Consider the following 19,599-nt stretch of genomic DNA (forward strand, 5'->3'; position numbering starts at 1 on the left):
TGCTTCCCAAAGACAAACAGGATGTCATGCATACAGTTAAGGGGAACGGTTAATCTGCTGGCTGGGTTGGAGGGCAGAGGGGAGTACAGGACAATCAAGCCATTGTGACATCACTGATGAGGTTGGCTCTTATTGGTGGAATGAGGCATTATGACATTACAAGCTCAGCTCTTCTTCCCAAAGACTGAAACTCTTCACACTACTACTACGAATTATTTCTACAGCGCTACCGGATGTACGCAATGCTGTATAGAGTCATAAAGAAGACAGTTCCTGCTCCAAAGAGCTTACAATCTAAACATACAAAACAGGATGTCATGGATACAGTTAAGGGGAATGGTTAATCTGCTGGCTGGGTTGGAGGGCAGAGGGGAGTATAGAACAATTGAGCCATTGTGACATCACTGATGAGGTTGGCTCTTATTGGTGAAATGAAGCATTATGACATCACAAGCTCAGTCAGCTTCCCAAAGACTGAAACTCTCCACACTACTACTACTATGAATTATTTTTATAGCGCTACCAGACGCACGCAGCACTGTACAGGGTCACAAAGAAGATAGCCCCTGCTCCAAAGAGCTTACAATCTAAACAGACAAGACAGGCAAACAGTTTAATTCGTTCCATAACTTCAGTCTTAGAACCCGCCTCATTCACTAATCGTCTCACACATAGACTATTGTAACTCACTCTACCGTGGAATAACCCAAAAGGAAACCCGTCGAATGCAACTAATTCGAAATACCGCGGTCATCTACAAAGCCAAAAAATATGATCACGTTACTCCGCTTCTTCGAGAGTCTCACTGGCTACCAGTCTCTCATAGAACAACTTACAAGATCCTCCTTCTCGTCTTCAAAATTAGAACCTCCCACCTGCCTTTCTAGACAAATATCTCATCCCACATACCCCTGGCTAGGGCCCTTAGATCTACTAATCAGAACTTATTGACAGTCCCCACAATCAAGGATTTATACTATACTAAAAACACCATTTATATTCCGCAGTTGCGCCTTCGCTTTGGAACGCAATGCCACCATACCTCTGCTCTGAAAATTCACTAAACAAGTTCAAAACACACCTTAAAACATTTCTATTTAAAGACATCTATCAAAATCCCAATTGAGAACCCAAAATAAGGGAAAATGAAAAAACAATAAACGGAGAATCGCTTTTAAGAAGCGCCATCCCCCTTACCTTCTGGTTTTATCCCTCCCCTCTTTCCTTCCTTTTATTTTATACAATGTAATTAAAATCCTCCCTTCCCTCTCTCTCCTCTTGTTCTCCCACCCGTCCAAATTACGTCCTTGTCTTGGCCCCATTCCCCCTACTCTTATTTTAATTTTTATTCTTTTTATGTAATTTTAAATATTTTATTTTTAAAAAAATAATTCCTATTATTGTAAACCGACCAGATAACATAAGAACATAAGAAATGCCTCCGCTGGGATAGACCTGAGGTCCATCATGCCCAGCAGTCCGCTCACGCGGCGGCCCAACAGGTCCAGGACCTGTGCAGTAATCCTCTATCTATACCCCTCTATCCCCTTTTCCAGCAGGAAATTGTCCAATCCTTTCTTAAACCCCTGTGATGGCCGGTATATCAAGCTATGAATAAACTTGAATCTGCTGGCTAGGTTGGAGGGCAGAGGAGTAGGATTAAGGATTGAAGGCCACAGATAAAGGATGACAGACCAATGCGGTGGGAGAGGAAAAGCAGGGGGGGGGGGGTGAGGTTTGCTGCGGACACTGTGTTGGCAAACTGCAGGAACCAACCAGAAGCAGAGATAAGGCAAAAGGACCACTGAAGGAGCAGTGCGAGAGACGATGACCTAGCAGGCCACAAAGCAGAGAGCTGTTGATGAGAGAAGCTGCAGGACCACAGTAGCAGAAAATAAAGATGCAGGAACAGGCCCAGCCCTTGAGGGGAGAGGTGAAGATCAAGAATTACATCACATTGAAGCAGAGGGCTAGGAGCAAACTGGACCTGAAAAGAGAAAGGGGTAGTTAGGAGCTGCAGGAGTAAGGCAGACAGCAGTCAGCCCTGGAGCAGAGAGAAGGAGGAGGACAAGCTGTGGGATCGCCAGTTGTGCTGGTAGGGAAAGGCACTGGAATCAAGGTGGAGAGATGAAAGGTTTCGAAAATAGCGGATTGGAAGGGTTTGGCAAGAAAAACGTCCATCTTCCCCTTTAAGCCACTTTTTGGACATTTTTCTGTTTTGAAATTGAGTTCCTTAGCCAGTCACCACCGATATTCAGCATCTAGCCAGATAAGTTTAGCGGCCTGACAGACTCAGCTACAAAGCAGGTCTATCTTTGGCCACTAGGACTTAGACGGCCAGTTGATGAATATCGGCTTCGCCGACTATGTCTCGGCCAGCTGGAAATTCAATGCCGGTCACTGGATATGTTGCCAGCATCGAGTTTCTGGTTATGCCACAGACCGCAGGAGACCACCGGCTATCTCTTGTGGTCTGAATATTGGTCAGATTATCGTCATCTGCCTTTGTTTTTTTTTTTTTTAAATGTTTCTGTTTCTATGAGCAATGCTGACTAATTTATGTTGGAAATTCAAACGTGCCTGTTTGCCCCTCTTAATTTTTGGAGACAACAGTTAACTGGTTCAGTCTCTTCTCCCATCTGGAGGTCTATCTCCAGCAAGACCCCCCCCCCTTCAGAGATTTGTAATCCGAAACAGCAACACGTATACAGTGGGTCGAGAGTTTATCTCACCTATGGATGACAGCAAATAGATCTTCCGTGGTGCGGGGTTTGTTGGGAGACACAAAGGCGTCATCTGTCTCGGCCTGAGACTCTTCACTCAATGGAGAAACCAAAGAATCGTCGCTCTGAGAATATTCTTCAAACAGAAAGTGGCCGTGTAAGATGAAGACATTATACTTTAACAGACCAATCTCGATGCTTTTCATAAGGCGAAGGAAGATAAGAGTTCCTTAGACAAGACTAGTCTCTGAAAATGGTTTACTTTTCATCAATGGTAAACAAAACACTTTCACCAAGATGGAATAAATAATGGTATGACAATACTGGAACACAAATTTGCTGTAAGATTCAGGGATAATAATTACAGACCTGAGGTCAGAAATAGGCTATGATATGGCGGTTTTTGAATTAAACAACTGTTTTCCAGCAGAGAATCATTTTGATAGTCACGAGAGCAATTTTTCAACAGCATCTCATCAGGAACCTGTCTGAATTATACTACTCGGGTCCCCTGACGCAGGGAACGAAACGGGACCACGTTGGGACCCCCCCAAGTCCTGCTTAAGCTAAGTGTTATTTCAGCACATAGTACAACACACAGTGACTCTCAAATACGTTAAAAATCTTTATTATGAAAGTTTTTTGAGACTGAATCAAGCAATATTCTGTGGAGTGAGTGATCAAAGTTTTTATAAAACAACAATGGCTGGAAGGTGAACTCTTCACCCAAGGGAGGTATTCAAGCCTTCCTTACAGAGTTCCACATCTCTGAGTATTTTTATAAACTTTATTTTGATCACTCTCCATGAATTTTGTTACCAATGTGGAGTAATAGAACACAAGCAGAGACCAGTCTTGACGGAGGAAAATGCCTCGGACAGGGGCCCGCCCATCCACAATGGTGGAATAGCGGTGTTCGGGCGGTCACTTCACTGGCACAAAACCTCTTTGGATCGTTGAGACGCGATCGGCGTCCGGATGAGAGTGTGATCGGACTTGTTTACACCCTGAGGCAGCTTGATAGTGAAACGCTGGCCACCGTTGGTGTACCGATCCTTAAGGAAGAAAGTTAAGTTATCTTCTTCTATTTCACTCAATTTTCAAAGCAATTATCAAACACACTGCTTGGACCATCTAAACAGGAGGTTTTGTTCCAGTGAAGTGACCGCTCGAACACCGCTATTCCACCATTGTGGAGGTGGGCGGGCCCCTGTCTGAGGCATTTTCCTCCGTCAAGACTGGTCTCTGCTTGTGTTCTATTACTGTCATACCATTATTTATTCCATCTTGGTGAAAGTGTTTTGTTCACTATTGGTGGTTTTCACCATATCCGAGTTTTTTTTACTTTTCCAACAATGTACATGATTTTGCGAAGCACATGCAACCAAACTGGCTAACGAGCCAATTACCGCCAAAAATTAGATGCTAACGATCAGGTATTGACAATTGGCAACATTTTAGATTTGGGTGCATGTCTTGCTAAACATTTGCGTGCAAATCTTATAGCGCACAACTCAAAAAAATGGCTGTGACTATAAGAGGGGCATGGACGGGTGGGGGCATTCACTAAAGATGCATACAGTATTACTGAATTCTGGGGATCTGCGCTCAATTGCACACGGTCAAAGTTTGGGGTGGAAATTGGCTCCAAGCGCTATTCTATAAATGCCATGCAACTTGGAGCACCGTATGTAGCACAGCGGTCTACGCAGAGCTTTTTCAGTGCTGTTTTTTGAGTACCATTTCCTGACTGTAGCCCTAAGACAGGGGTCGGCAGCCTGCGTCTCTTCTTGCCTGGGACTGCATCTCTCCAGGCTCTGGCCCGCTAATCTCCCTCCCAAACCCGTGATCCCCCGGGCCTACTGAGGTACCTGGTGGGTCCAGCGGGGGTCTTTGTGGCAGGAGTGCGGCCCTTTTGCTCCTGCCTCCTCACGGCTGCCTTCTAAACTAGCTACCGCAGCCTCTGGCAGCGGCTCATGGCATGTCCCGTGGTACAACGAGCTGCCACGAGAGGTCACGGCAGGCATTTTAGGAGGCAGCAGCGAGAGGGCCACGCTCCTGCCACAAAGACTTCCGCTAGACCATCAGATACCTCAGTTGGTCTGGGGAATCATGGGGTTGGGAGGGAGATTAAAGGGCCTGGAGAGGGGAGAGAACCTTGGCTATGGGTTGGGGGAGGGGCAGGGGAGGGAAGGAGGGAAGAGCAATTCTATTCTATCTACTTTAGTTTCACTGTTGTTACAATTACCCATACATAACTTAAAGAACTTTAAATAAATAACTCTTAAATTAAATTTTTTGCTGGTTTTGCAGTTTTATAATTTCAATTATAATATGCCACGAAAAACATTTGCCCCATTTAGTATGTCGGAGCGAAAAAATGTTTGAAAGACACTGTACTAGTGAATAATAACATGTCAATCACTAGCTCATTTGAAATTATATTAATCTTTATACCGAGATCGCCAATAGCATCATCCAGGATGTTCTCTGTATTATCATCTCATATACACTTGGCAAATAAATAGGGTCTTTTACTAAGGCGCTAAAGATTAGCACCCGCTAAATCAGGGATCTCAAAGTCCCTCCTCGAGGGCCGCCATCCAGCCGGGTTTTCAGGATTTCCCCAATGAATATGCATTGAAAGCAGTGCGTGCACATAGATCTCATGCGTATTCATTGGGGAAATCCTGAAAACCCGACTGGATGGCGGCCCTCAAAGAGGGACTCTGAGACACCTGATCTAGCCCAGAGGTGGGCAACTCCAGTCCTCAAGGGTCGGAATCCAGTCGGGATTTCAGGATTTCCCCAATGAATATGCATTAAAAGCAGTGCGTGCACATAGATCTCATGCATATTCATTGGGGAAATCCTGAAAACCCGACTGGATGGCGGCCCTCAAGGAGGGACTTTGAGACCCCCTTAGCGCACCTTAGTAAAAGACCCTGAAAGTTTTCAAAATATAAATGGAACCTCGGTGATATCACCACAAACACCTCAATATTTCATTGCCGCCCAGGATTTGCACGTCAAATCGTCATTGGCCCCAAATTTATTTTTATATAACATTATAATTTTTCTAATTTCATAAATAGCTTTCAATAGAATTCAGCTTAATTCATATAGATTTAGCTTGCAAATAAGTTTCAAAAAAATCCAAGTCGGTCGGGGACTACTCCGCTGACATGAATCACGTTTTGCTGTAAAGCTGCTTTAGGAATGACCCCTGATATCATGCCATCACCATCTTCTGGAATGCATTTCTCTTTATTCCATTTATTATCTGAAGACTTTATTTGCTGAGTCTATATTGCATGTATTAAAAAAAGGAGGAAGAAAACCAAACGGCAGCCTGAGTGGTTTACAAGTGAGATGAAGAAAGTTATTAGAGCCAAAAGAGAATTCTTCAGAAAATGGAAGAAGGATCTCACGTATGAAGAAAGGCTAAATAAATTACAGCTGTACTCACTGGAGGAATGAAGAGAGAGGGGAGACATGATTGAGACGTTTAAGTATATCACGGGACGTATAGAGGTGGAAGATGATATCTTCTGTCTTACAGGGCCCTCAACCACCAGAGGTCACTCGCTGAAAGTCAGGGGAAGGAAGTTTCATGGTGATGCCAGGAAGTACTTCTTCACCGAAAGAGTGGTCGATCATTGGAACGAGCTACCTCAGCAGGTGATTGAGGCCAACAGCGTGTCAGATTTTAAGAGAAAATGGGATATTCACGTGGGATCTCTAGGGGAGTAAAGTCAGGGGGTGGGTCATTGGTATGGGCAGACTTGATGGGCTAAGGCCCTTTTCTGCCGTCATTTTCTATGTTTCTAAGGATCCAACTGAAAAATAATTTTAACAGCACAAGGAATGTCAAGTCAAACGCAAGGCGCTAATAGCAAAGGCAAAGAGAGACCTTGAAAAGAAGATTGTGCCGGAAGCAAAAAACACAGTAAAAACATTTTTAGGTACCGTATTTGCCGGCGTATAAGACGACTTTTCAGTACCTTAAAATCCTCCCCAAAGTCGGGGGTCGTCTTATATGCCGGGTACTGTTTAGAGAGCTGCACGGGGACGCCCTTAGGGTCACGGGGATCCCATGGGGACGCCCCCTAGGGTCGCGGGGATCCCATGGGGACGCCTCCGAGGGTCGCGGGGCTCCTGCGGGGCTGGATGCTCAGTCTTCTGGATGTACGCGGCTCTTCTTCTCCCTACCTTCTCTGCTTGCAGCACAGAGCCGAACGGAAGTCTTCCCGACGTCAGCGCTGACGTCGTAGGGGAGGGAGGGCTTAAACAAAGCTTAAACAAAGCCCTCCCTCCCTCCGACGTCAGCGCTGACGTCGGAAAGACTTCCGTTCGGCTCTGTGCTGCAGGCAGGGCAGATAAGGAGAAGGAGAATAGCCTCGCGGTTCGAGTGGCTACCAAGGGAGAGGGGCGGCCGCCCCGCCCCGGTTGCAGCACAGCCGGCCAGGTTCCCTTACTTTTGTGGCACTTCCCCGACCGACCGATAACAGCCCGGGTCCGACAATCCTCCCTGCCCTGTAGCCGCGAATCTAAATTACCTTCTTACAGCAGCTGTAAGAAGGTAATTTAGATTCGCGGTTAAGGGCAGGGAGGTTTGTCGGACCGGGGCTGTTGTCGGTCGGTCGGGGAAGTGCCACAAAAGTAAGGGGACCTGGCCGGCTGTGCTGCACCCGGGGCGGTAGAGAAGGTGTGCGGAAGAAGGGGTAGTCAGAAGGTAATTTAGATTCGCGGTTAAGGGCAAGGAGGTTTGTCGGACCCGGGCTGTTATCGGTCGGTTGGGGAAGTGCCACAAAAGTAAGGGGACCTGGCCGGCTGTGCTGCACCCGGGGCGGTAGAGAAGGTGTGCGGAAGAAGGGGGTAGTCTTATACGGCGAGTATATAACAAAACTCTATATTTTAACTAAAAGTTGGGGGGTCGTCTTATACGCCCAGTCGTCTTATACGCCGGCAAATACGGTATATTAAAAGCAAGAAACTAGGAAGAGAATCAGATGGACCACTAGACGACTGAGAGGTAAAGGGGAGCTCTCAGGGAAGACTAGTCCATATAGGAAAGATTAAATGAATTCTTTGCTTTGGTCTTCACCAATGAAGATGTGGGAGAGTTACCAGTGCCAGAAATGGTATTCAGTTCTGATAAATCAGAGAAACTCAAACAAATCTCTGTAAAACTGACAAACTGAACAGTAGCAAATCGCCTGGACCAGATGGTTTACATCTCAGAGTGCTGATAAAATTGAAAAATGAACTTGCAGAGCTATTGTTAGTAATTTTTCTTTAAAATCCAGCATAGTACTGGAAGATTGGAAGGTGGCCAATGTGATGCCAGTTTTTAAAAAGGGTTCCAGTGGTGATCCAGGAAATTATAGAATGGCGAGTCTGACGTCGGTGCCGGGTAAGATGGTACAGACTATTGTAAAGAACAAAATGACAGAACATATGCATAAGCATGAATTAATGAGAGAAAGCCAACATGGATTTAGTCAAGGGAAATCTTGCCTCACCAATCTATTGCATTTCATTGAAGGGGTGAATGAATATGTGGATAAAGGCGAGTCGGTCACGAGGTATTTGACAAAGTACCTCATGAAAGACTACTGAGGAAATTAGAAGGTCATGGGATAGGAGGTAATATCTTTTTATAGATTAAGAACTGGTTGAAAGACAGAAAACAGCGAGTAGGTTTAAAATAAATGGTCAATATTCTCAATTGAGAAGGGTAAATAGTGGGGTTCCCTAGGGGTCTGTAATGGGACAGCTATTTTTTTTATATATATATTTATCAGTGATCTAGAGATGGGAATATCCAGTAAGATAGTTACATTTTCTGATGATATAAAGTTGTTCAAAGTTGTTCAATCGCAAGAGGATTGTGAAATATTGCAAGAGGACCTTATGAGACTGGGAGACTGGGCATCAAAATGGCAGACGACGTTTCAAGTGAGCAAGCGCAAAGTGACGCATGTGGGAAAGAGGAATCCGAACTATAGCTACGTGTTGCTGGGTTCTATGTTGGGAGTCACTGCCCGGGAAAAGGATTTGGGCGTCAGGGTTGAGGAGACGTTGAAACCCTCAGCTCAATGTGCGGCAGCTGCTGAGAAAGCAAATAGAATGTTAGGAATTATCAGGAAAGGAATGGAAAACAAAGAGGAAAATGTCATCATGCCCTTGGATCGCTCTATGGTACGGCCACACCTCAAATACTGTGTGTAATTCCGGTTGCTGTATCTAAAAAAAGATATAGTGAAATTAGAAAAGGTACAGAGAAGGGCGACAAAAATGATAAAAGGAATGGGACGACTTCCTTATAAGGAAAGGCTAAAGCATCTGGGCCTCTTCAGCTTGGAGAAGAGACAGCTCAGGGGTGATATGAAAGAAGACTATAAAATACTGAATGGAGTGGAAGGGGTGGCTGTGAGGTGCTTGTATACTCTTTCCAAAAATACTACGACTAGGGGCCATGCGATGAAGCTACTAAGTAGTAGATTTAAAACAAACCAGAGAAAATATTTCTTCATGCAACATGCAATTAAACTCTCGAATTCGTTGCCAGAGAATGTGGTGAAATCAGTTAGCTTAGCGGGGTTTAAAAATGCCTTGGATGATTTCCTAAAAGAGAAGTCCATAGGCCATTGTTAAGATGGCTTGGGGAAATTCACTGCCTATTCCTAGGATAAGCAGCATAGAATCTGTTTTGCTACTACTGTAGCTAGGAACTTGGATTGGCCACTGTTGGAAACAGGATACTGGGCTGGATGGATCTTTGTTCAGTCCTAATATGGCAACTCTTATGTTCTTATGTGAGCCAAATATAGGACAATCAAGCCATTGTGACATCACTGCTGAGGTTGGCTCTTAGGCATTGGAGGAATGAGGCTTTATGACATCACAATCTCAGCTCTGGAATGTTGCTACTCTTTGGATTTCTGCCAAGTACTTGGGACCTGGGTTGGCCACTGTTGGAAACAGGATACTGGGCTTGATGGACCTTCGGTCTGTCCCACTAAAGCAATTCCTATGTTCTTATGTGAGCCAAGTATAGGACAATCAAGCCATTGTGACATCACTGATGAGGTTGCCTCTGAGACATTGGTGGAATGAGGCATTATGACATCACAATCTCAGCTTTGGAATGTTGCTACTCTTTGGATTTCTGCCAAGTACTTGGGACCTGGGTTTGACACTGTTGGAAACAGGATACTGGGCTTGATGGACCTTCGGTCTGTCCTAGTATGACAATTCTTATGTTTTTATAGGTTCATAGACAACGGCGCGAAAGACAAAGGCGCGCGCCGACAACTGAGCGCAAGACGGAGGCGCACGCCGAAGAAAATGACAGTTTTTAGGGGCTCCGACGGGGGTTTTTGTTGGGGAACCCCCCCCACTTTACTTAATAGACATCGCGCCGGCGTTATGGGGGGTTGTAACCCTCCACATTTTACTCTAAACGTAACTTTTTCCCTAAAAACAGGGAAAAAGTGAAGTTTTTATTAAAATGTGGGGGGTTACAACCCCCTCACAACGCCCCCACAACGCGGCGCGATGTCTATTAAGTAAAGTGGGGCCGCCCCCCCGTCGGAGCCCTAAAAACAGTAATTTTGAGCGGCATGCGCTTCCGCGCTGCGCTCAATTGTCTGGGAGCCTTTGTCCCGGCGCGCTTTTGACCTGACACCGTTTTTATATGAGATGATAATACAGAGAATAGACTGGATTATGCTAGTGAGTAATAAGGCACACACTACTGAGTGACAGTGTGCACTAGTGAGTAATACGACACACTTTTGCACACTATTGCATATTACTGCACATAGTGATGGCACAAGTTAAAAAACCCCATATTTTGGGACGTGGGGGTAAAAATGACATGAAACTATTACGGGAAATTTGCCACGTCATTTCAACTGAATACATATCCCTTACAGATAGCAGCATTGAATGTATAGAGAATGTAGTCATGGTGTCAGCGCTATCTGTTTAGCTCAGTGTATCGCAAAGTGTGTGCCGCGGTGAGATTCCGGGTGTGCCATGAGAAGCCAGCAAGGAAGAGAGGCACCGGCTGACTACCTACAGAAGCCTCTCGCAGCGAGAGGCAGGTCTGTAGGCAGTCAGCTGGTGCCAGCGCTTCCTCTCCGTACCCTCCCCCCCCCCCACTGGCGTATCAATTTCAGGTTTAGCAAGCTCAGGGTCCCATATGGAGGGCCTCCGCGCAAGCGTGAAGGTCGACGTGATGACATCACACATGCGCGCGACGTCATCACATCCTTGCGGCTTGAGAAAGTTTGTGACTCACTGGTGTAGCGAATGAATCATTTTTACCCCACTCCAAACCCGGCCCCTTCTTACCCGGATGATCTCCGGCCAATCAACACAATACTATACAGTGGCATAGGAAATGGGGGGGTGGGGCAGGTGGTTTGCCCCGGCGCTGTTTTAGTGAGGGCCCAGGCAGCACTGGGGGGTGGGGCGAGGAATGAGCGTGGGGCAGAGAGGAGGACGGATGCCTGTGCAGGCATCCGTCCTCCTCTCTGCCCCACGCTCATTCCTCGCGCCCCCCCCCCCCACTGCTGCCCGTGTGCGCCGCTTTCATTCCCCCGCACTTCTTTTAACGTTTCTGGTGCGAGCAGCGTCGGCTCTTCCTCTGACATCACTTCCTGGACCCATGCCTAGGAATTGACATCAGAAGAAGAGTCGACGCTGGCGCGACAGCAGCTTGGGATGGGGTTGCTGCTCGTGCTAGGAACATTACAGAGGTATGGGGGAAGGGAAGCAGCGTGCACGTGGCAGGAGGGGATGGGAAAGGAGCTTGTGGGGGGGAGGGGTGGAGAAGAGGATAGGGGAGGGGCACAGCCGCCCTGGGCGCGCCCCACCCTCATTACGCCACTGATACTATACACATAAGTTATGTTTCAGTTCATTGCATTGCTTAATGATTATGGACTCACACTGCACCGAAGTGGCAGCTGAGAACTTACCTTTCCAAGAAGCCTCATCTACACTGTCCTCCATTTCCTGCGTTTCTTCTGCCCTGCTATCGGCAGAGGCACTTTTGGTTGGAATACCTGATGCAATGTAATGGTCCTGCGTGGAACAGTTTTCACTGAGTGAATTTACAGTCGAGGGCTCGGATTCAGATTTGACAATATTCCCAGGCACTTCTTCGTCTCGGTCGCTCAAGTCAAGCTGGCTTTTCGGCTGATCGGGAGGTTCCGATACACGCTCCAGTGAATCCGGCTGGGTCGGGTCTCTGCCTATCGGTTCTGGTTCCGGTAGCTGTGCAGGATCCACAGGAAACTGTTGAAAAACTTGCACAGTTCTGGGGACCTCATTTGGTCCTGATGTGGTACGCGATAACTCGATGTCCAAATCACTTGCAGCATCCAAGTCTTTTTGTGGCCCCTCCATAAAAATATCAGAGCTTCCCTTAAATACTGTTTCCTGAAGGAGTTCGTCACGTGTCGTTATTTGGTCTTTTACCATTTTCGTTTCTAAAATAACCTTATTGGCCGGGATAATGGTTTCTTGGTTGTATGTATTTTTTCCACTGAAAACAGAGCTATCTTCTGAAAAATCACTATCAGGGCTTATTTCAAATGGTAACGAGTCAACGTAGGGTAGCACGTCATCTTCTATGGAGTAGTGGCGTGATAGTGGTCTGTTAGCCACAGGCAGCTTCATTTTGCTTGGAGGAAAGGCATCTGCTGTTAGCATGGATTCTTGTGCTAGGAGACCCTCTAGGCCATTCTCTTTTCGCTTTGTGTCCTCATGTTTGATGACTGATCGGAGGTGAACTGATTTCAGAACTGAAGGTGTGATGGCAAGGATTGGAGGGGGCTTAGCGTTATTCGCATCCCCGACTACGTTCTGTTTAGTGTGATTGAGAACATGCAACTGGGATCTCTGAGGAAACGGTCTAATCCCATCATTCTGAAGAGCACTTAGGTCAAGATGGGTAGGAGGTATCACTGGAAGTTCTAGATCTTCACTCAACAATACATTCCCAGGCTTTAAAGAGGACTGCTGGAGTGAAGACTTCCTTTCTGGAACTTTTGGTTTTCTCTTGCTGCCCCCTGGAGATAAGGGCCCAGAAAAGAAAGCTATTGGAAACGATGAGGTGGGCGTTTCTGATTGACTAGAATACCCACTGGACGGTGAGGCTAAGCCAGCCATTTTATCCGGGGAGGTCAACTTGAACTCATTCTCAACCGACGGAAGGGAGGGGGTGGTGGCTCTGGATCCAGACTGCGAAGTTTGCGATTCAGAACTTTCGGGAGACTTGGCGCATTCTATGACTGTATTACCCGTAGCAGTGCTTGAGTTTGACAGTGACCTATAGGGATCATTGGATTTCAAGTCATTGAGAAGCCAGAGATCTGCATAGTGAGTTTGTTCAGCACCTTCGTCTTTAAGCTGGAGGTCCCTCAAATCGCCACTGCACTGGTTAACCCAGGACAGTTCTTGACTAGAGTTTTCCACACTTGAAGGTGCATTTGAAAATTCAAGTGGCAGCTTCATTTCCCTGGAAATTTGAAGCGCGTGCTGCACACTGCTTATCTTTGGTTCTTTCTTCTCGGGAACATCTGCACGCCTTTCAGATTTCCTCAAAGATGAACTTCGTTTTGGTGGGGTTGGCTTTGCCTTTGGTTTTCTAAAAGAGATACTTTGTCTTCCCTGCTTTCTATTGTTTAGGAAATCCTGCCAAATGCAGTCGGTAAGACTAGAAGCCATATCTGGATTTTGGCCACCTTCAGATCCTACGGCTGCATAGTTACATATATAACTTTTATTACCATTAAGACCACAGTCAAAGTGCATGGAGGTATAATATCCTTCAGTGTCCACGGAAAAGTGAGAGCCAGTATCTGCTTTCTCAGACGGGCTCTTTTCCAGAAAACTATCGTAAGTGGCCATACTAGTAAAACTTGGACAACCCAAGCTATCAGCCTTTGAACATTCAGGGCTGAAATCCTGACGGCACGACGCATCATGGCGATGGTGAAGGTAGTTCCATTCACTATCACTTGTGTTACTATTGGGATCATCAAATAAATCTGCTACTGTAGAGGTGAAGACCCCGTGACCTCTGACCTTCTCCATTTGTTCACTGTCATACTGCTCTGTGGCGAAGACGCTGGACTCTTCATTCATGTGGGGAACAGTGTTCAAAGATAACTCTGAGTCACAGTGTGAGGAGCCCGTGAGAGGGGGGGAGGCAGCGGGTGGAATAGTCTCTGACGTCTGAGACGGACAGGTTGAGCTACTTCCGCTCCAGTTACCGCTAGAGGATTGATGGTCGTCTTTTGGATCCATGTGGCTGCTCAAAAGGACTCCCGTAGAGGAAATTGAGTGGGGAGGACTTCCAAAAGTATCCGAGTTTGAGGAAATCTCGCAGCTTCCAGAATCGGCCATCCTCGATAGCCTTGACCTGCCTCTTTCGCTCAAGGTGTGTGGTGGGCTGTATAGGTGCTTAGAAAAGGTTAAACCTACCGGCTGGTGATCATGTGAACCCTGGTTGGCAACGGTGTCCTCGCCTTTCTCTGTGCTTGGCAAAAAGAGTTCTGGTTCATACGTAGATGTTTTAGCACCAAGACTGTGACCAATGTCACTGACTCTAGCACCTTCTCGGGGAAGACTGCGTGATCGAATGCGGCCGGTCGCCGCGGTAGTAAACATGGGGTCACCGCGCTCTGTCAAATCTGCAATGTTGCTGGCTGAATGAGAGAGGGAGATGATTGCGCCCTGGCCTCGCTGGGATCGGATTCTTCTCCTAGATGGAGCAGCTATGAGGGTCTCCTCGGTTTGGCACTCAGAGTCTCTGGTACCAGATCTTCTGCCAGCAGAGTCGGAAAACTCGGGATCGGCGTGAACTATCACATTTCGTTCTCTCGTTACAGGTGACTCATCGGAATCTGTGGCAGAAATGAAAGCACCTGAGAAGACTTTCACAATTCCAGCCAAACCTATCATTACCAGCACAGGTCCATTCGCAACTAAATCCAGTGCTAAGTTCTGGTACTGCAAAACATATTTTGGCTATGTCAGTTCTACATGAAAACTCTACTGTACGTAATAAGGCTACCTGAATTGAAATACCATCTCATATATTATATCTAAAGCCTTTAAGAACACATATGTTTTTCAGTGACAGACTTTGGAAGTATATTGCTTATTTTATGTTTTAGAGGATCGTCAGATTGCCCTTAGAGTACATAACGCTGTTAAAGCCCCATTCTTCATTGATCCTCATTATTTTTTTTATATAATTACATCCTTTGTTATTTACTCTTCAATAAATATTATCTTTGTATTGCATTCTTATATTCTTAGTATATAGAAACATGTTGGCAGATAAATGGCTCATCCAGTCTGCCCATCTGCATCATCCACTATTCTCCTCCTCTCCCTACTGGCTAAGGCTCTCTACACGTGCAATGTGATGTCATAGAACTTTATGGTTATAGAAGCATTGTAACATGATTGCAGATAAAGGCCAAATGGCCCATCCAGAGCATCCACTATCTCCTCCTCTCCCTATTGGCTAAGGCTCTTTAACATTTGCATCTCTTCTTCCTATAGGCTAAGGCTCTTTACACCTGCATTGTGAGGTCATAGAGCTGCCCATCCGCAGTAACCATTATCTCTTTCTCTCTCCGAGAGATCCCACCTGCCTATCCCAGGCCCTTTTGAATTCAGACACAGTCTCTGTCTCCACCACCTCTTCTGGGAGACTGTTCCATGCATCTACTACCCTTTCTGTAAAAAAGTATTTCCTCAGATTACTCTGGAGCTTATCACATCTTAACTTCATCCTATGTCCTCTCATTGCAGAGTTTCCTTTCAAATAAAAGAGACTCGACTCCTGCGCATTTACATTACGTAGGTATTTAAACATCTCTATCATATCTTCCCTCTCCTGCCTTGCCTCCAAAGCATACAGATTGAGATCTTTAAGTCTGTCCCGATTTGCCTTATGATAAAGACCACATACCATTTTAGTAGCCTTCCTCTGGACCGACTCCATCCTTTTTATATATTTTTGAAGGTGCGGCCTCCAGACTTGTACACAATATTCTAAATGAGGCCTCACCAGAGTCTTTTACAGAGGCATCAATACCTCCTTTTTCCCACTGGCCATACCTCTCCCTATGCAACCTAGCGTCCTTCTAGCTTTCGCCGTCACCTTTTCAATCTGTATGGCCACCTTAAGATCAACGCACACAATCACACCCAAGTCCCGCTCTTCTGTCGTGCATGTAAGTTCTTAGTTTAGCGGTGACTTAGCTTATAGTAAAGCACCACCCCTCCCGACGCAAATCACGTTTCCCAACAAGCTGCAATGTAGAATTGATCAATTATAGTCCGTCAAGTTATCAGAATCAACTATGTTGGATTGATTCTGATAACTTGACAGACTTAAATTGATCAATTCTACATTGCAGCTTGTTGGGAAACGTGATTTGCGTCGGGAGGGGTGTTGCTTTACTATAAGCTAAGTCTCCGCTAAACTAAGAATATAAGAATGCAATATAAAGATAATGTTTATTGAATTAAAGAATAAATAACAAAAGACATAATCATATAAAAAATAATGAGGATCAATGAAGAATGGGGCTATAATAGAGTTATTTACTCTAATGGCAATCTCACGATCCTCTAAAAAATAAAATAAGCAATATACTTATAAAGTCTGTCGCTGAAAAAAATATGTGTTCTTAAAAACATGCCACAGTCTATGAGGGTGTGCAAGCCAAAATTTCCTTTCGTTTAATTTTCTGTATTGTTTATGGGATTGGTTTTCTTGATGGAGCAAAATCATATAAAGCGTGCACCCTATCACAAGAAAGCACATTCCCGTCCCCCCCCCCCCCCCCCGGATGTTCAGCCAGTGGCGGTCACAGTGTTTCTGTAAACGCTGATAGTTGCCAGCTAACTTATGCCCCAATATTCAATGCTAGGCCATGTTCGGGCACTGATACTGAATATCAGGGCATAATTCCAGAAGGCAGCATATGTGGGCTCAGACGGGACCACATAAGAGTTTTGAGGCCACTGCTGAATATCAAGCCGGGACTGCATAACTTTCTCTGTCATAAAAAGCTTTTAAAAAGGCCCTCTCCGCAAGCCCCAATCCCCCTCCCAACTAGGGTTACCAGATTTTCCCAATGGAAAATCTGGGCCCCCTAGGCCCGCCCCCCAATCCTACCCTAGCCCTGCTCTCATTGGGCAGGAGGGTATCTGTGCATGCGCAGGTGCCCTCCTGCTCGATGGCGATTTGTTGTGAGCTTTTCAAAACCCGGTCAAAGTGCTAGGTTTTGAAAAGCCGTCCAGACCCCTGGACATGTCCTCAAAAGGAGGAAATGCCAGGGGAAATCCCGACATCTAATAATCTACTCCCAACCGACCCCCCAGCCAGGCTTCACTGCCCTACCAGAATACCTGGCAGTCCAGCGGGTAGGTCGTCAGGGGCAGGAGCATGGCGCCCACACCCTTGCCCCTTGCTAGTGCGTAGTTAAAATAGCTGATGCGAGAGGTCGCGGCAGTCATTTTAACTATTCACCGGCAAGTGGCAGGAGCAAGGGGAGCCTCTGATGACCCCCTCCCCCACCCACTGCTGCATCACCAGGTATTCAGGTAGGCCTGGGGGGGAGAGGGCTTTATCAAGCCAGGCCAGCATCTGGTTGAATATTGCACCTATTTCTTGCTGTACTCTTCTCGGGATGCCTGAGATGGTTTTTCTTCTTCTCAGCTTTCGCCTCCGCTGTAGCACAGATTGGGAATGAACAAGTGAGCAACGCAGGCTAGCCTCTCTGTCGAAACCGACTCCTGCAACCAGAGAACAAGATACTCATCAGCTGTTATAGAGAACGAGCCTTATGTCAGCACTGGACTACAAAAACACAGTCTGGTCGATATGCAAAACGATCTAAATGGCCGCTGCCTGGTTACATTGGTTCTTCAAGGCTATCTGCTAATTTTCAGTGGCACATAACCGGTTATTACTGTTGACATTTAGCGCTTAAATGAAAACTGGCTAATATGGGAGCATTTAGGGGGCAGAGTCACCACTTAACCGGCCAGGGTAACCACATAAAGCACAGTTCTATCTTTATGTGGCAACCCTTGGTTGGTAAAGTTCTGAAGAGCGACTTAACTGGCTGTCACATAAACCAAATATTCCCAGACCTGGCCCAGCAATGAGCGTAGTCAGCAAAATATTCACCGCTGCTAGCTATATGTACCCCAGTATAGGCCTATTTTACTAAGCCGTGGTAGAGGTTTCTACCATGGCCCTCTATCGCAGCTTAGTAAAAGGGGAGAATAATTACTAGCATATAAGCAGATGGGCCGAATTGAGCAAACAGGTCAATTTACACACACTTTTAGCTCCATCTTTCTGTTTTATTGTATTCAATTATTTTTATTAATGACTATTCCGCACTCCAAAAGTCCAAGAATAGAAAAATTCTAAGACGTTCTGAGAGAAGAGAACATTTCTCTGGGCGAGTGAAAGTTTTGCTCGGTGCCTTGGTGATTTAAAGACTGGGGATAAATGAAAAAGTGCAGGCTTATTGCTACAGTCAGTTGTGCCAAACCTGAGTTTTCTGACAGAGATAGAAATATAATTGTCATAGCCTACAGCATTAACAGATAGTCTAGAACACACAGCAGGGCCTAGTTAAGCCAAAAAGATTAGCCCCTCCTGTTTTACTAAGGTGCGCTATGCGTAGTGTGACCATATAGCTCCAGAAAAAAGGGGACGGATTGAGACATCCGGGTTTTTGGCTCCAGAAAAAAGGGGACGGATTGAGACATCCGGGTTTTTGGCTCCAGAAAAAAGGGGACGGATTGAGACATCCGGGTTTTTGGCTCCAGAAAAAAGGAGACGGATTGAGACATCCGGGTTTTACTTCCATTGACAGCAATAGAAGTATGGAGAACAGATTGAGACATCTTGGTGGCTTTCAATGGAAGTAAAACCTGGATGTCTCAATCCGTCCCCTTTTTTCTGGAGCCATATGGTCACACTAGCTATGCGTTTTAGCACGCATTTAGCATGCTCTAAATATACGTGCGCACGCTAACCGTTAACGCACCCATAGGCTAACATGCACGCGTTAGCATTTAGCGTGCGCTAAAACGCTTAGCGCACCTTTGTAAAAGGAGCCCTTGGACTTTAAATCAGGCACAGACACTGTTTAAAACCACCATCTTGGAAGCCCTGATCAGATATATTCCACGTTATTAACAAAAGGTAAAAAGAAGAGCACATGACAGAAAGCATGATTAAAAAGTGAATGAAAGAGGCTATTACAGCCAAAAGAACATCCTTCAAAGAATGGAAAAAGGATCGGAATGAAGAAAATAAGAAGTAACATAAGCACTGGCAAGTTAGATGTCAAGCATTGATAAAGAAGGCTAAAAGAGACTGTGGGCTTCTTTTACAAAGGCGCTAAAATGCCGCACGTGCTAATCCGGTGTGTGCACTAAAAACGCTAGCGCACCTTCGTAAAAGGAGCCCTATGAAAAGAAATTTGGCCACAGAGGCAAAAAACTCACAATAACAACTTTTTCAGGTAGATCAGAAGCTGAAAGGCTATGAGGGAACCTGTGAGACCATTAGATCACGAAGGAGCAAAAGGGGGATTCAAGAATGACAACACCACCGTGGAGAAACTGAATGAATTCTTTGCTTTGGACTTTATGGAAAAAAGCTTTGGAACCAGCTCCCATGCAACTTGCGCTTGGGAGGGGGGGGGGGGGGTCAATTATATACAGCCTTCAAGACTTTGGGCTTTATCGCACGTACATTTTTAGCGCGTTAGCCCCCGTGCTAGCCGAAAAAACTACTGCCTGCTCA

General features: G+C 45.8%; 1 protein-coding gene across 1 annotated transcript in view; it reads right to left on the minus strand.

Moving 5' to 3' along the window:
* The window catches only part of NHS (NHS actin remodeling regulator), a 384,170-nt gene that overhangs the window by 5,062 nt on the left and 359,509 nt on the right, over nt 1–19,599 (minus strand). Inside the window, exons 6-8 of the mRNA XM_033948686.1 lie at nt 17,433–17,564; nt 11,717–14,650; nt 2,733–2,859 (exon numbers count right to left, since the gene is read on the minus strand). Of these exons, the coding sequence (XP_033804577.1) occupies nt 2,733–2,859; nt 11,717–14,650; nt 17,433–17,564 (3,193 nt within the window). The remainder of the gene's footprint in view (nt 1–2,732; nt 2,860–11,716; nt 14,651–17,432; nt 17,565–19,599) is intronic.

This window comes from Geotrypetes seraphini, chromosome 6 (genome assembly GCF_902459505.1).
Source record: "Geotrypetes seraphini chromosome 6, aGeoSer1.1, whole genome shotgun sequence".
In the NCBI taxonomy this organism is placed as follows: Eukaryota; Metazoa; Chordata; class Amphibia; order Gymnophiona; family Dermophiidae; genus Geotrypetes; species Geotrypetes seraphini.